The 15,296-nt window shown below is 44.2% G+C and overlaps 1 protein-coding gene across 1 annotated transcript; it reads left to right on the top strand.

The window, feature by feature from the left end:
* The first annotated feature begins 2,654 nt into the window (after positions 1–2,654).
* Positions 2,655–15,233, top strand: LOC120036147 (reticulophagy regulator 3-like). Its single transcript, XM_038982622.1, has 10 exons — positions 2,655–2,738; positions 3,202–3,475; positions 6,500–6,606; positions 6,966–6,996; positions 7,107–7,233; positions 7,376–7,460; positions 8,045–8,182; positions 8,350–8,429; positions 8,746–8,878; positions 12,896–15,233. Exons 2-10 carry the CDS (start codon positions 3,231–3,233, stop codon positions 13,456–13,458), a joined length of 1,509 nt encoding a protein of 502 aa, XP_038838550.1. The 5' UTR covers positions 2,655–2,738; positions 3,202–3,230; the 3' UTR covers positions 13,459–15,233.
* The last annotated feature ends 63 nt before the right edge of the window (positions 15,234–15,296 follow it).

The raw sequence follows: 15,296 nt of genomic DNA on the forward strand, positions 1-15,296 counted from the left end.
TGTGATCACATGCCAGCATGGAACAGTGTTCAGGATAGCTATTGCCATGGTGGCCTCAGCCTTTTTTGCAGTCAATTTTTTTAACCATAAATGGCAGCTTGTTTTGGGTGGAACTGTTATAAGGCTTTGCCTTTTGAGTATGTTTGAGTTGTGATGTGTTTTTTTACATCACTAAGTTTGGCGTAGAAATCAGCCTTACAATACAGGCAGTATGCCCATGTATCATCTCCAATAAACAGCTTCAATCAGCCTTTGAATTCAGGGTTTGATTCCCACTCCTTTCTGTATTTTTGAGTGTACAGTTTAGACTGAGACATGATGAGCTAGCCAGCTAGATGTTTTTAGCTTCTGTCACAGAGAGGCACACACACAGTGGACAATGTGAGTAAGTGACTGAGGCTGTGTGAGTCGAATGCAGTGCTTTATTTTAGACAAAGAACATTTTACATTTACATCCCGCGGTGAATGTAAGCCAGGGCGGGATCAGCCAGTGGCGGCGGTTTCCCGCATGCGCGATTAATTTGCAGTCTGGACGCGGAGGGGTGAACATCTCCTGCTCTGACTGCTACGCGAGGACTGGGCCGCCTGTGAGTGCTTTGGGGCGGGGCGGGGCGGGGGCAGGAGCGGGGGCGGGGCGGGCGGGGGCAGGAGCGGGGGCGGGGCCCACGGCAGCACCCGAGGCAGCACACGCTGCTCGCTGAGAAGAGTAAGAACGATACGTGCTTTCACGTCAGAGTCTCCAAAAGTCTCCAATAACACAAAAGTTGCTAGATTTGTCGCTAGAGGGGTCTGAATACAGGATAAAGATGAGTGTGTAACGGTAGGAGTGCAATTTTTGGAAGAAGTGGACCCTAGCCTTTTGGCTGATCCATTTGTGGTTTCAGTGTGGGTGAAAACAGAGTTGGTTGCTGTGGAATCGGTGAGGGTAACCAGAAGTGGTCTGTTGATAATTGTTTGTGTTTCTGCTGGTCAGAGGGAGCAAGCGCTCCGTGTTAAATGAATGGGGACAAGAGATGTGAATTGTTCTGCTCTAATAAAAGGGCTCAATTGAAAGGAGTGATTACTGAAGTAGCGGTAAATGTGAAAGTTGACCAACTGAAGGGGAAGTTTCCCGGTGTTTGTGATTCTAGTTGTTTGGAGCGACGCAGACCGGGTGGTGAAACAGTAGAGCTGTTGTCTGTCTGTTCTTTTGAGTTTTGATGTTGAGTCTTTGCCCGACAAAGTGATGTTAGTATATATGTTATCCAGTACGAGCTTTTGTGCCGAAATCCATTACATTGTTACAGGTGTCAAGCTTATGGGCATGTGGCAGCAGTGTGTAGGAGGGAGGTTCCTAGGTGTGAGAATTATGCAGAATGACATGAGAAAGGAATGTGTAGCATTGGGGAAAGTAGTGGTATGTGTTAATTGTAGGGGTGCCCATGGGACTGGGGATCAGAAATGTCTGCTGTGAGAAAGGCAGATTGAGGTTTCTAGGGTTAGAGTAGTGTAGAAGTTGTCATGCTGAGGCAGTGAAGAAAGTAGAGGAAGATGGGGTCAAAGGGGATGGATCCTGAGAGGAGTAGTGTTACTAGTAGATCTGTACCAGTACAGAGGGATAGACCAATACGTGATATTTGCTTCAGTAAGATTGCATTTTTAGCTTTTATTGCAATGGTTATCAACTGTACTGGAGGGATGGAACGTAAGTCGCAGAAAAGTAAGGTTGTGGTGGCACAGGCAGAGAGGTATTTGGGTGTACCAGACTTGACGTCAGAAGAGTTACAGGGTGTGTTGAGTGGGGGTGTCCAGTCCTTTCAGACTGTTGGCCTGAGGTAGGACTAGATAGATTTAAATAGTGGAGTAGGGTGATGGATTTATTTGTGTTTGGTTAGATGGTAACGGTATTTGTAAGTTTATTTTTTATTTTCAAGCAATGTTTAGTGGAGTTATACTCCATTCTAGTAGGTGGCGGTAATGCAACATTTATTGGATGCCAACCTCCGTTAAACCTCATCAAAGAATACGTATTCATGTTATTTACGATGAGCAGTTCCCCACATTTGGGGGAATTATGCGTTTTAAACAGGGGGTTAAGGGTGTAATCATTAGTCCAAACTGTTGCAAAACGAAACGAGAGTTTCTATTGGACAAATTATGGTAGGTCCCGCCCACTTCGTTCCGTTTGCTTCCGGTACGAACAAAAACTGCACTGACATTATCCTTATGACATTACTCGCAATAATACAGCTTCGTTATTTGTTACGTGGCATCTGATTTGTTGCAGAATACAAACTCCTCCATTTGGGTTTTCTATACATCTTCTAAATTGTATCGAAATGATTTGAGCTATTTTCAAATGTATTTTAAAAGCAACTTCAGTTATAACTCATTCATACATGAAGCTCTAGCTGTAATTATAGAATATGAGGCATACTGCATGCATGATTTCATTGCAACTGCTGTATAGTGTGATGTCTGATGGTGATAGTAAAGTGTAAATACACGATATTTTACACAATTGACTGATTATAGATTACCTCAATATAGGTTATTGAAATGTCATTCACATACTTTGGTCCGCAACCTGTCTGTCCACAGCTAAATCCACAATAAACGACAAAGTAGTGCTGTTGCTTCTGATTGGTGAGCCAGTTGACTACGATCTTTTTTAGTAAAAAAAGGCGTTTCAATTAGCTAGGTTTAGGGCAACGCCATATTGTCAATACGACTTGATAATTTTCTGCAATAATGTCAAAGTAGGTGTCCCTTTTTGTGTGCTATTTTACAAATAATTGATATATGTTCTAGTCATAGTTGGTAAAGATATCGATAGCATCGTGCAGTTGCTGGCTAAGCCAGCAGTGAACGTTAGCTACAGTGCACTATTATTAGTATTCAGTTAGCACACATAGCTAGCCAAATACAGCTAGCTTTTTGGCTAGTTAGCTAACAAAATACTTAGCCAGGTGAAACGACACTGCGTGGTAAATTTGACTAGATACAGGAATGTTAGCGTATTTTTGTTAACTGACAAGCTCGTTCGGGCAGGGACATTTGACAGTTACTGTAGCTTTGTTTGAGAGTGACAAGGTAACAAGTCTGCTGTCATCTTCTAGTCGGCTAAAAGCGGTTTCGGTTGTTCTGACGTGGGAGACACGATCTGGGACACGACACTTTCTTTAGTTAGCTCCATATTTATCCCGAGGTGTTATTTTACAGGGTTATTTAATAAACATTTGACGCGAGAGATGGCGCATACGGAAGGACTGGAAAATGCCATGGGAGAGTGTTCAGGAAAACAGGGGTCGACTCTTGGCCTGAGAAGTCGACCATGCTCCAGCGAAAGAGATGGCCAGGTCCGCGTTGTTAAAGCCTCGCTTCAGAAGAGACTCGGACCTTACGAGCCGATGTTGACCTACCTACAGTCCGTTCTGGTGTGGGAAAGGCCGTTTCAGAGTGTGCTACTGTACACAGTGGTTAACGTTGTGTTCTGGTAAGTTTTTGAGAAATTATAAATGGTATAGCAGTGATGACAAGCATATTTGTACAATGTATAATTCATGCCTTACATAAATCATATCCAAGTACAGTAATCATATCTACTGTACCATCAGAAGCTTTTGCACAACGAAAACGTCTCCAATCAATTTAAGATAAGACAGATGGCTCACCACAGCTGCTATTAATAGATCACCAAAGCACCATTGTGCTTCTGTAGGCTGCATTAGAAACACTATCTACTATGGGGGTTGACATTATCTTTCAATGGAAATAGGCCTAGTATGTTGAATTTGCAACTTCTCTAGTTAAGCCTATATGTCAAATGTCTACAAGGAGTGTAAAACAGAATCTGTGATATGACAATAGTAAAAGTCCTATAAGGCTATGTCCCCCTACAGAGGCAATGTACTTTGTATTACAGAGTCAATATCCTAAATGTGCCATTGCAAACAGCCACCATGTCACCAATCAATCGATGTCAAGAAGTCAGCCAGCTTAGTGTGGTGAACTAATAGTCTATATAGGCCCGGAGTGATACATCGTAATGCATGAAATGACACAAGTCACATGTTTTTTGGTGGAGAAGTGTACAGGAAGTAAGCCCACCCTAACAGTACCAGTGCTGGTGTGTGGTATAGGAAAATTCTGTTGTGTCTTTTAATTTGCACACAATCAATAGACATGATTACCAATGGGTATGTGTGTACTTTTTTACTTTAAACAGAGGTCCCTAAGAAATGGGGGTCAGGGTTTTGTTTCCTTCTGAATGTGTTATCTATCTCAGTACTACTAATAAGAAGCTGTATGCCATGCATTATCAGCCAATAGTTCTCTAATATTTAATGATGTAGGCGATCAGCAACATTTCACTCTGCTGTTATTGTGGCCACTAACTGTCTTTTAGATGTGTTAAACCAAGTGGTAATGGAGCCACGTGTAATAGCTGCCATCTAGCTATCTATTTTTGGGCCAGTTGTTTGCATAGCTAGATTACATAGTCCTGAATTCCAACACCGCTTTTGAAACAAATCTGTAGGCTACTAGGCTTGATTTTATTTTACCAGACAGATCAATTAAGAACAAATACAATTGTATTTGTTACATGCTTTGTAAACAACAGGTGTGGACTAATAGTGAAATGCTTACTTATGGGCCCTTCCCAACAATGCAGAGACAAAAAATAAAGAAAGAAAAGAAAAGTGAAACACGTAAAATTAATAATAGTTATGCAATGAGTAACGATAACTTGGCTATGCACAAGGGGTACCAGTACAGAGTTGATGTGCAGGGGTACGAGGTAATTTAGGTAGATATGTACATATAACTACGAATAAAGTGTCAGAGAGTAAACGGTAGCAGCAGCGTATGTGATGAGTCAAAAAGTTAGTGCAAAAAGGGTCAGTGCAGATTACCAAATGGCTATTTGGACTAACTGTTTAGCAGTCTTATGGCTTGGGGGTAGAAGCTGTGCAGGGTCCTGTTGGTTCCGGACTTGATGCATCGGTACCACTTTCCGTGCGATAGCAGTCTATCACTTGGGTGACTGGAGTCTTTGACAATTTTTAAGGCCTTCCCCTGACACCGCCTGGTATAGAGGTCCTGGATGGTAGGGAGTTCGGCCCCAGTAATGTACTGGGCCGTATGCACTACACTCTGTAGCACCTAACGGTCGGATGCCAAGCAATTACCATACCAAGCGGTGATGCAGCCAGTCAAGAAGCTTTCAATGGTGCAGATGTAGAACATTTTGAGGATCTGAGGGCCCATGCCAAATCTTTTCAGCCTCCTGAGGGGGAAGGGGAATTGTTGTGCCCTCTTCACGACTGTGTTGGTCTGTTTGGACCATGATAGATCCTTTGTGATTTGAACACTGAGGAACTTGAAGCTCTCGGCACGGTCCACTACAGCCCCTTCGATGTGAATGAGGGTGTGCTCGGCCCTCCGTTTCTTGTAGTCCACGATCAGCTCCTTTGACTTGCTGATGTTGAGAGGTTGTTGTCCTGGCACCACACTGCCAGTTCTCAGACCTGCTCCATATAGGCGGTCTCATCGTCGTCGGTGATCAGGCCTACCACCATTGTGTTGTCAGCAAATGTAATGATAGTGATGGAGTCGTGTGCAGCCACACAGTAATGGGTGAACAGGGAGTACAGGAGGTGACTAAGCACGCACCCCCGAGGGGCCCCCGTGTTGAGGTTGTGTGGCGGATGTGTTGGTGCCTACCACCTGGGGGCGTCCCATCAGGAGGGAGGCGTTCAGTCCCAGGGTCCTTAGCTTAGTGATGCGCTTGAAGGGCACTGGTGTTGAACACGGAGCTGTAGTCAATGAGCCGCATGCTCACATAGGTGTTCCTTTTGTCCAAGTGGAAAAGGGCAGTGTGGTGTGCAATAGAGAGTGTGTGATCTGTTTGGGTGGTATGCGAATTGGAGTGGGTCATGGGTGTCTGGGATGATTGTGTTGATGTGAGCCATGACCAGCCTTTTAAAATCATTTCATGGAAACAGATTGTGAGCTCAATGGGGCGACAGTCATTTAGACAGGTTACCTTGGTGTTCTTGGGCACAGGGACTATGGTGGTTTGCATGTAGATATTACAAAATCTTATTTAGAATGCTGGCCTGGCAATGTGAAAGAGTATGTTTGCCTCTTGGTGAGCTTGAAGTGAATGCAGCTCTAAACCTTTGTTGTCCTCATTTGAACTAATGTCTAGATTGTCTGCTGTCAGAGTCTGACAACATTTTACTCAGGAGGTGACAAACACAGGAAACGCCTGTATTCAAAGTAGAGATCAAAGTCACATGTACACACAAACTATCACCACGATATTTGTGGTGTCGGCCTTTTCCGTCACTTTCAGTCAGCAACCCACCTTTGTCAGTAACTGAGGCACCACACACAAACAACCGAGTCTGTGCGTAACTGCCACTTGCACGGGAGTCCACGAGGTGTGTTTGTGACATGTTAAACAAAAGGAAACGTCAGCTGTTCTGAAGCTGACCTTAGTGTTCTGTTCCAGGTTCTTTGCCCTGACCTCGCTGCGCCTGCTCTTCCTGCTGTCCTCTGGCCTGCTTGTTTTCATCTGCGTTGACAGCTGGAGGAACAAGATCTGGCCTGAGATCAGAGGTGAGGAGGATATCGTACATTATTTCTGGGTAGTCTGCCTTATTCTGCACCCAACGCCTCATGCCCCACTGTGTCTTGGTCTGTCCCTGCTGAGTACCTCTGCCCAACTGTGTTAATTACACCTGACTTGGTTCTTAGATCCTGTCCCTTATTCCCCAGTGTCATACTACCCTTGGTGTGAATACCCTGCTGGCCCTGGTCTGTACTATTCATTAGACCCTGTATAGTGAATGATATCCTTTGTCATGCCTGTCCTCATTTAAACTCATGTGGTGTAGAGTGTCTAGGTTTAGTGCATGTAGTGATGTGGATTGTTGTTAAATGCGGGTGTTAAGTGCATTTTCTGTCTCTTCCCACAGTTAGAAAACCTGATGAGTCTGAAAATGAAAGGTAGGCCTACGTCTTACAAATATATCATTTGTATCCTATCGTCACACTTTGGTTGGGCTGTGGTCACAGAGAGATGATGTCACTGATGTTATTGTACTTCTATCTTGCAGCTGGGGCCTGGTGCAGCCAGGGGTGCTCAGTGTTCCAGAGCTGTGTCACCACATTGCTGAGGTCTGGGTCTCTGGGCTGGCCTTCACATCCAGCCTGGTGCAGTTCAAACGCCACAACCCTGGCAAGGTGAGGCCTTGGCACTCCCCTTGTACTAGTATGAAGGGTCTCCTATATAAACCCTAATACAATATCTTGTCTACTCTCAGCCTACTGTGAACATACAACTAATCAGTAACTTGACCAGTTGAACTCTGTTTGTTGTCTCTAGTTCTGCCTCCTGACCTGTGCCCTCTTGACCTGTCTGGTCATGGTTGGACGGTACATTCCTGGACTGGTGCTCTCTTACTCTGCAGGTGAGTACAGTGAGAGACGACCCACCTACCCCACCCTCCTGTTTCCCAAACGCCATCCCCATTCAGAGCTCCCTAATGGTGGGAAGCTGGCTGCCCTTGTTAAAAATGCATGGCTGGTGAAACCAGATCTGTGTCCCCGGCACCAGGGTTCTGTCTGTGAGGTGATTACCGCCTGGCTGGGCTGAGACAGGCAGGGAGGGAATCAGGAAGAGGGGGAAGCAGGAATGGAGGGAGGTCAGGCTGAGACATGCTAATCCCAACACCTCTAACCAATGTAGAGCGACCGATCTACCGGAGAGCACAGATCAGGGAGGCCTTGCCAGGGCCCTCTGACGTACTTAATAATCTTGTGGCTGCTAGAGCTCCCACTCTTTGTTTCGTTCTCCGTTGAATGGCGAGATAAGTTGGGCTGAAGCCCATGGGTGTGTCTGGGCTGAGGAGAGCAGCTCGGAGGCTGGGGATTGGGTGAGCCAGAGCCTAATAGCACAGATGAATGCAGCCATGGTTCTTTTGTCTTTTTTTTGTTTGTGTGTTTATGCCCAGTGATGTTTCCACTAACATTAAGCCATTCTCTCTTGTCCCAGTGCTGGCTGTTCTGCTGTGCCCCCTGGCAGCATACCACCGAGTGTGGCAGCGTGTGTGCGTGAAGCTGGAGCCGGCCCTGCAGTGGCTGGACTTCAGCGTTCGCGGGTATATGACGTCAAAGCCCATCGACAACCAGTGTGAGTACAGTGTGTGTGTGTGTTGCCTGTTTGTTTGTGTCTGATAGTTGCATTGGCATTGATACACTTGTTTAGGTTTGTCCATGCAAACTATCTCCTTCTACCTTGACTGGATCAAGGGAATAACTCAGTCATCGTAACCTGTGGTTTGTGTGTTTGCTCTGCAGTCCTCCGCAAGCCAATTCGGGGTGCAGCATCCGGTGATGCCAGTGACAGTGAGGAGGAGCTTGCTGCATTCTGCCCGACGGTAATTCACCAGATGTATTTCACATGCAGTCCAAAAGCATAGTCAGGTTGTCATCTATCTGACTGTTATGGCTATTGAAATGGGCCTACTTGTTTCCTGTGTTGGTTATTACTCCGTTAGATGGCCAGGAGTGGCATATGTAGCTTAAGACTGCAGCTGGTCTCAGATTTACAATAACCTGACCCCTTTAGAGATATAAATAGCAGGCCCTGCCAGTCATATCAGGCCACATCATCTGTGATATATGGACTACATTTAAGAGGAAATATACTATATTATGAATGACTAACGGTTCAATGTCTTTCCTCTCTTTCAGTTTGACGATGCTATAGTGGCCAAAGAACTTGCGATGACTGACTCTGAGCACTCTGACGCTGAGGTCTCGTACACAGACAATGGGACCTTTAATCTGTCCCGTGGCCAGACTCCTCTCACAGAGGGCTCAGAAGGTACAGTACGCACCCACCCGCTGAGTCTGCACCTCCAGGCACATATACTCTGGAGTCACGAGAATTAGAACCAGATCCAATGTAGCTATTAGGGATGTGCATCTTTCCCTTTCAAGACGATTGGATACGTATCTAGATACATGGGCTACGATACGTTTTAGTTTGACACTTTGTTTTTGATTAGAGAACGAATTGCTGCAGTTCGATGCAAACATGCATTTTCCATTCTAATTTAAAATCAGCTGCTGATGGAGATCATGAGCTGGGCCTCTCTGGGCTTGATCTGTCTGAGCTGATGTGTGTGTACAGTGCGTTCGGAAAGTATTCAGACCCCTTGATTTTGTTACGTTACTGCCTTATTCTAAAATGTATTAAATCATTTTTTCCCCTCATCAATCTATACACAATACCTCATAATGACAAAGCAAAAACTTGTCCCGAAGCCACTCCTGTGTTGTCTTGGCTGTGTGCTTAGGGTTGTTGTCCTGTTGGAAGGTGAATCTTTGCCCCAGTCTGAGGTCCTGAGAGCACCTGTGCAGGTTTTTATCAAGGTTCTCTGTGTACTATGCTCCGTTCATCTTTCCCTCAATCCTGACTAGTCCCCCAGTCCCTGCCGCTGAAGAACATCCCCACAGCATGATGCTGCCACCACCATGCTTCATCGTAGGGATGGTGCCAGGTTTCCTTCCGACGTGACGTTTGGTTTTCAGACCAAAGACTTTCATCAGACCAGATAATCTTGATTCACATGGTTCGAGAGTCCTTTAGATGCCTTTTGGCAAACTCCAAGGGGGCTGTCATGTGCCTTTTACCAATGAGTGGCTTCTGTCGGGCCACTCTACCATAAAGGCCTGCTTGGTCACCTCCCTGACCAAGGCCCTTCTCCCCCGATTGCTCAGTTTGGCCAGGCGGCCAGCTCTAGGAAGAGTCTTGGTGGTTCCAAACTTCTTCCATTTAAGAATGACGGAGGCCACTGTTCTTGGGGACCTTCAATGCTGCAGAAATGTTTTGGTACCCGTCCCCAGAGCTTTGTCTCAACACAATCCTGTCTCGGAGCTCTACGGACAGTTCCTTCGACCTCATGGCTTGGTTTTTACTCTGATATGCACTGTCAACTGTGAGACCTTGTATAGATAGGCGTGTGCCTTTCTAAATCATGAGCCCCACCAGCTTTTTTTGTGTGCCTGTTTTGCATGTTATTTTGGCATTAATACGTTTCACATGTCAGTTTGCAAACAATCGTTGAGTTAATAAAGCCGCATGCAAACATGGTATCTTTTTGTCTTTGAGTAAGGCAGCTCCAAAATGCAGGCGTTTCAGCCTAGCTCAGTGCTTTCTGTGGTGGTGGGGCAGCCAGTGGAAAATACGGAGCGTAAGGGTTGGTAATGTGATTGGCTCAGTGTTCACTCATGGGGACACTACGTCACCGCAAAATCTACGGGTAGAGCTCGAACATTCAAGACCCTTGGGTGCTGCCATAGAGTTACTTTAGAAATGCCTATCCAAGAAGGCTCAAGGTCATTGGCCACAGATAAAAATCACGTTATATCTACAGTAGCTTTGATTGGACTGATCATGTCAACATCCTACTTTCAAAATCTTAGCTAGCAAGCTAGCAGTCATCAGCATGAGTCAAGTCGATCATCTACTGGCAAATCCTTTTCAATCCTTGTCATATGAAGAGAAATGTATAGATAAAATGTATCGGTGCTCCTCGGCCATTGGACATAAACATTACACAACAATGAATGGTTTGGAAGGAATCAGTAGCTAACTTCAAGAATTGCAAAGCAATAACTAGCCTGGTCGTCAGTGGAGCGGGTATGTGGTCCGAGTCTGGATTTAAGGGTCTCTTTTCCAAGCTTAAAAGGATAAACATTCAACATTGGCCGTGCTGTCAATCCAGCATGACTTTGGCTGCACTCAAAACAACTGGAAAATCTGAACTGGGAAATCTCAGACTTCAGTGAGTTCAAGACAACTGGGAACTCTGGGGGGGGGGGGAAAGCGAGCTCCGACTGGGACAATACGTTTTGAACGGTCATCCAACTCGGAATTGCAAGTCGGGAACTTGGGCCCCTTTCTAGAGCTCCGACCTGAAGATCACTGACGTCATCATGATTCGACCTTGTTTTTTTCCTGAGTTCCCAGTTGTCTTGAAAGCTCCATAAATCCAGAGAATACTTTGACAAAATTTGACTTTGACAAAATTTGATGACAAAATATGTCCATGAAGAACCACTGTGCCCACCTTCCTGTTTTAAGTGAGCACAACAAAGTGAGTCCAAAAATTTATTGTATGCTGCTGCATAAATTATGTAATATGGCAGGGAGATATGTATACTGTAGTTAAGAAGGTAATAGTAAGCTTTTAGTAGCCCATGTGCCTCAACCTAACAATTTGTTCCCTTCTCCTCCTCATAATTTCGCCTACTGTTCTGACTTGGTGGTGCACATGTAGCCTATAGTCTGTTTTAGAGAAATGTAATCATCTAATATTGTAACAGCTTTGTCTACTTATATGCCCCCTTTATTTATCCTACGGTTCTGACTTGGTGTACAGGGAAAATACTGTAAAAACGGCCCATGTTCTGAATTCTGCTGCTGTACATTTCAAAAGTGCTGAACAAATAGTTATATTGACTATGTCTGTCCTAGCTTGCTCACTAAAATCTTAATCGAAATTACGGATTGCCTCTTATCCGCTCGTCGTCCCCTTATGCCATAGTTTGTACCTCTCAATTGTCAGTAGGAACCACATTTGTTTAAGCAAGTCGGCCATATCAGCTATGTTCTTTTTAAAGGCAGTAAATGAGGCTGAATTAACTGTTTCACTGCCAGACAAGGCCCTGCTGATAACCAGTTGTGGCAGTGGTAAGGTGTTGGGACTCTGCTGTTGGAACAGCTTTATGTAGGCCCTAACAGTTTGTGGTCACCCTTATTATGTAATTTAATGTATTGTTTAGTGTTGTGTAGTGGAATGCACCCCCCCCCCAAATGTTTTTCGAGTTTGCCCAACCAAGATTTACATTGCCACTGGAAGCATCTCAAGGATGATCAATGGAAACAGGATGCACCTGAGCGCAAATGTGAGTCTCACAGCAAAGGGTCTGAATACTTATGTAAATAAGGTATCTGTTTTTTTTTTTAAATTCACAAAAATTCTAAACGTGTTTTTGCTTTGTCATTATGGGGTATTGTGTGTAGATTGAGGAAAAATGAGTTTAATCAATTTTAGAATAAGGCTGTTAAGTAACAATGTGGAAACGGTCAAGGTGTCTGAATACTTTCCGAATGCACTGTATGTTTATGGTGTATACTATGTAGGCATCTGAGCCATAAGGGAGACTAGTCATCTACTACCCCACTATCAAATTAGAGGGGGGGGGGGCAATATAGCCTATGTTTTATCTCCTACTTTGCTTCTGAAATCACTGTCACCCACAAAGTAACTTGTCATTTTTGCAATTAAATGTTTGATTTAGTAATGTGCCAATGAACACAACTTTAGATTTCACCCCCATCTCAAAATCAAATGGTTTTGACCATTTGGAAGTTTTTAGTGAGCTTTTATGCCGGTAAAACAATTTGACAGTGCATGTAAAACACAATTTTCAACATTGCATAGATAACAATAACATGGCAAATTACATAGGTTGTCACTCAACTAACGAAGCCCAATATCGTGCAAGCCATTTTAGCTTTTGAATGCTGAAGGTGCTGCGCAGATGTGCAAGATCACGAACAGACTGCTGTCCTTGCTCACGAAGCTGGGCACAGCGCGCAAAGCAGTCGTATGTTAAACATTTGAATCGGGGACTGATGCGTATCTGTGAATTGTAGCTAACATTAGAGCCTGTATGATAGGATGACATGTCATAAGGCACTGCACTGTGTTTTCCTGTATTGTGGTATGTCTGCCTATTCTGGTAAGACATGCAGGGTGATTGTCTGTGTTTTTAAATTACAAATGACATTCCAACAACATTGAACCCCTTCCTCTCCGTTCATCCTCAGATTTTGATAGACACAGTGACAATGAGGAGTCGTTTGCACGAGACCTCAATGACTTCCCCTCCATCAACCCAGATGCCACCCTGATGGACGACGACGACGACTCATGCATCGGGCTGCCCAGCCTGGGTCTTCGGTCTGGGCGGACTGGCCCCCGAACCACGGCCGAGCTGCTGGATGTGGAATCCCACCTGGACTCTGACCAGGACGACGAGGAGCTCTCCTTCGGCGGCCTCCCCACTGCTTCTGACTTCCTCGGAGGTGACCTGGCTGGAATCATCGCTAGCAACATGATTCAGGCGGCATTGGCTGGTGCCATGCAGCCTCGTCCCCCTGCCGCCCGCAGAGAGAGGGTGGGGCCCACCAGAGCAGGGGCCCATAGGGGCTACCGCAAGCAGTCTAGCTCGGAGCTGGACACGGACTTGGACGGAGAGGACTTTGAGATGCTGGACCAGTCGGAGCTGAACCAGATGGATTCCTTTGGGGGTGCAGGAGGACGGGGAGGAGGGCAGGGTGGGGGACAGGAGTCCAGCTTCCTCTCCAACCTACTGGGGAAACCACAGTGAGGCTCCTCTGCCTGTGCATAACAATCAAACTAAGTCTTTGTGTGTGATTGAGTGATTGGAATGTTTATGGATTGTTTTGACTGCGTGTATGTGTGAGTCATTTAATCGTAGGATCCAGCAGCCAGGCTCCCGATTGGCCTCAGTTGATATCACTGTGAAGTACTTCTGATTTCTATCTCACTTTTCAATTTCTTCCTTTAGTCTGTAGCTTGTATGTGTACGCCACCATCATCCAGAAAGTCTTCTTTTGCAGGCTGAGCAATAGGAAACGCAATGTAAAAAAACTCCCATCTGTTTTTGAAACAGCATTACGGAACCACTTCTCTGTCCTGTCATCCAGTATGCCCTAGTGAGTAATACGTTTTTTTTTTAAGTCGACCACTAGGTAGTATACACATTTCCTAAAATGCTAGACACACAGGGCTATTTAATATGGGACCAAGTATGACATTCCTGTTGATTAGTGAAGTTTTACAACTGAAATGACCTAGTTTTGAATAGTTTTAGCAATAGCTGACTGGTACTCTCTTTTAGTAAAAACCACTGCTTTAATTTTAAGACACTCATTCTCTATTAAAAACTAAGTAAATATTAATGGTGATATTTTTTTAGATCATTCTTGATTGAGACATGAATTTGTTTTGAGTCTGAAATCATTGTTTTAAAGAAAGGGGATTGGCATTTTAGTTAAATGTGTTTTACTGTCTCCCCCCCGACTGTTTCTTCCCACACCATTGGTCCTGTTTTGTTTGCTGTACTTCTGGGTAGATCCGTGAATGTAGGGTTGCCTCCTGTGTTCTCCATGTGTCTTGAATGAGCAGTCATGGGCTATTTAGATCTTTTTGTCTTTATCATCACAATAAGTAACTTTATCAAGTTAACCTGCTCCTTGTATCCCTTCTCCCGTGGCATTCCCAATCCCTGACACCATCTTCACTCATTTTTGCCGATCCTTCTCAGAGGAGAATCTGTAGAATAGACATGCATATGTAAGAAGTACAGAATATAAGCCTTTTAGTTTAACCTCTAAACTCATGCATGAACCACATTTTGTAAACGTCTTAAGAAAATCATCAGGAAAACATGTTTACATTGATTAGTGAACAAAATGCTGGTATACAAAACTCAACCTGATTAGCCTTTTTTTAAAATGTGAATATGTAAAGGAAAATATGTAATATGCTTGTCTTTTAAAAACTAGGGTGCCGTAAATGTTAGCCTATTCTTTTATTTTTTTTGTGTGCAGGTCAGCATGATTAACCTGCGATGGGCAAACAAGCTCCTGCTGCTTTTGTCTTTTCATGGAAACAATCTAATAAGTAGGAGTGATTCTTCTTGGTCAATGAAACTGAAATGGCCCACAGATGGGTTTTGCTGACGTAGCTGGATCAAACAATCAGAAAGAGACAATGCTGGTTTATATATATATATGACAAATTGCCCAATAATGCTATTTGTGTTGTATAGAAAATCATGACTGTGGGAGATTACCTACAATATAACTTCTAGATTCCCTGTTCATGGAGATGTCCCAGAAAACAGAATCTGTCTGATCTGAAAAGGTTTGGGATTTTAATTAAAAAGAGTGAATGTACATGACTTGTTTTGGACCACTTTAGTTTAAATAGGGGTTGTTGCGGTATCGCTTCATGAAGATGGCCAGGCAATTCTTCATTATTAGTATTATGTTCTATAAATTTGTTCGGTACAGTTTTTTTTTCTCTCTCTCTGACATTGGTTTTGATGTGCAAATCTTATTAAATATGAAGTCTGGATTAAATGTTTATTTTGTTATTTATAAACAATGCAATATTCCACAGATCCAAAATCACAATTTT

Source organism: Salvelinus namaycush, chromosome 3 (assembly GCF_016432855.1).
Source record: "Salvelinus namaycush isolate Seneca chromosome 3, SaNama_1.0, whole genome shotgun sequence".
Classification (NCBI taxonomy): domain Eukaryota; kingdom Metazoa; phylum Chordata; class Actinopteri; order Salmoniformes; family Salmonidae; genus Salvelinus; species Salvelinus namaycush.

Excerpts from the sequence above, each read along its gene's own strand:
- LOC120036147 (XM_038982622.1), top strand. The coding sequence starts at position 3,231 with ATGGCGCATACGGAAGGACTGGAAAATGCCATGGGAGAGTGTTCAGGA. Across the intron at positions 3,476-6,499 it reads GTGGTTAACGTTGTGTTCTG|GTTCTTTGCCCTGACCTCGC; the intron begins GTAAGTTTTTGA and ends GTTCTGTTCCAG. Across the intron at positions 8,183-8,349 it reads AAAGCCCATCGACAACCAGT|TCCTCCGCAAGCCAATTCGG; the intron begins GTGAGTACAGTG and ends TTTGCTCTGCAG.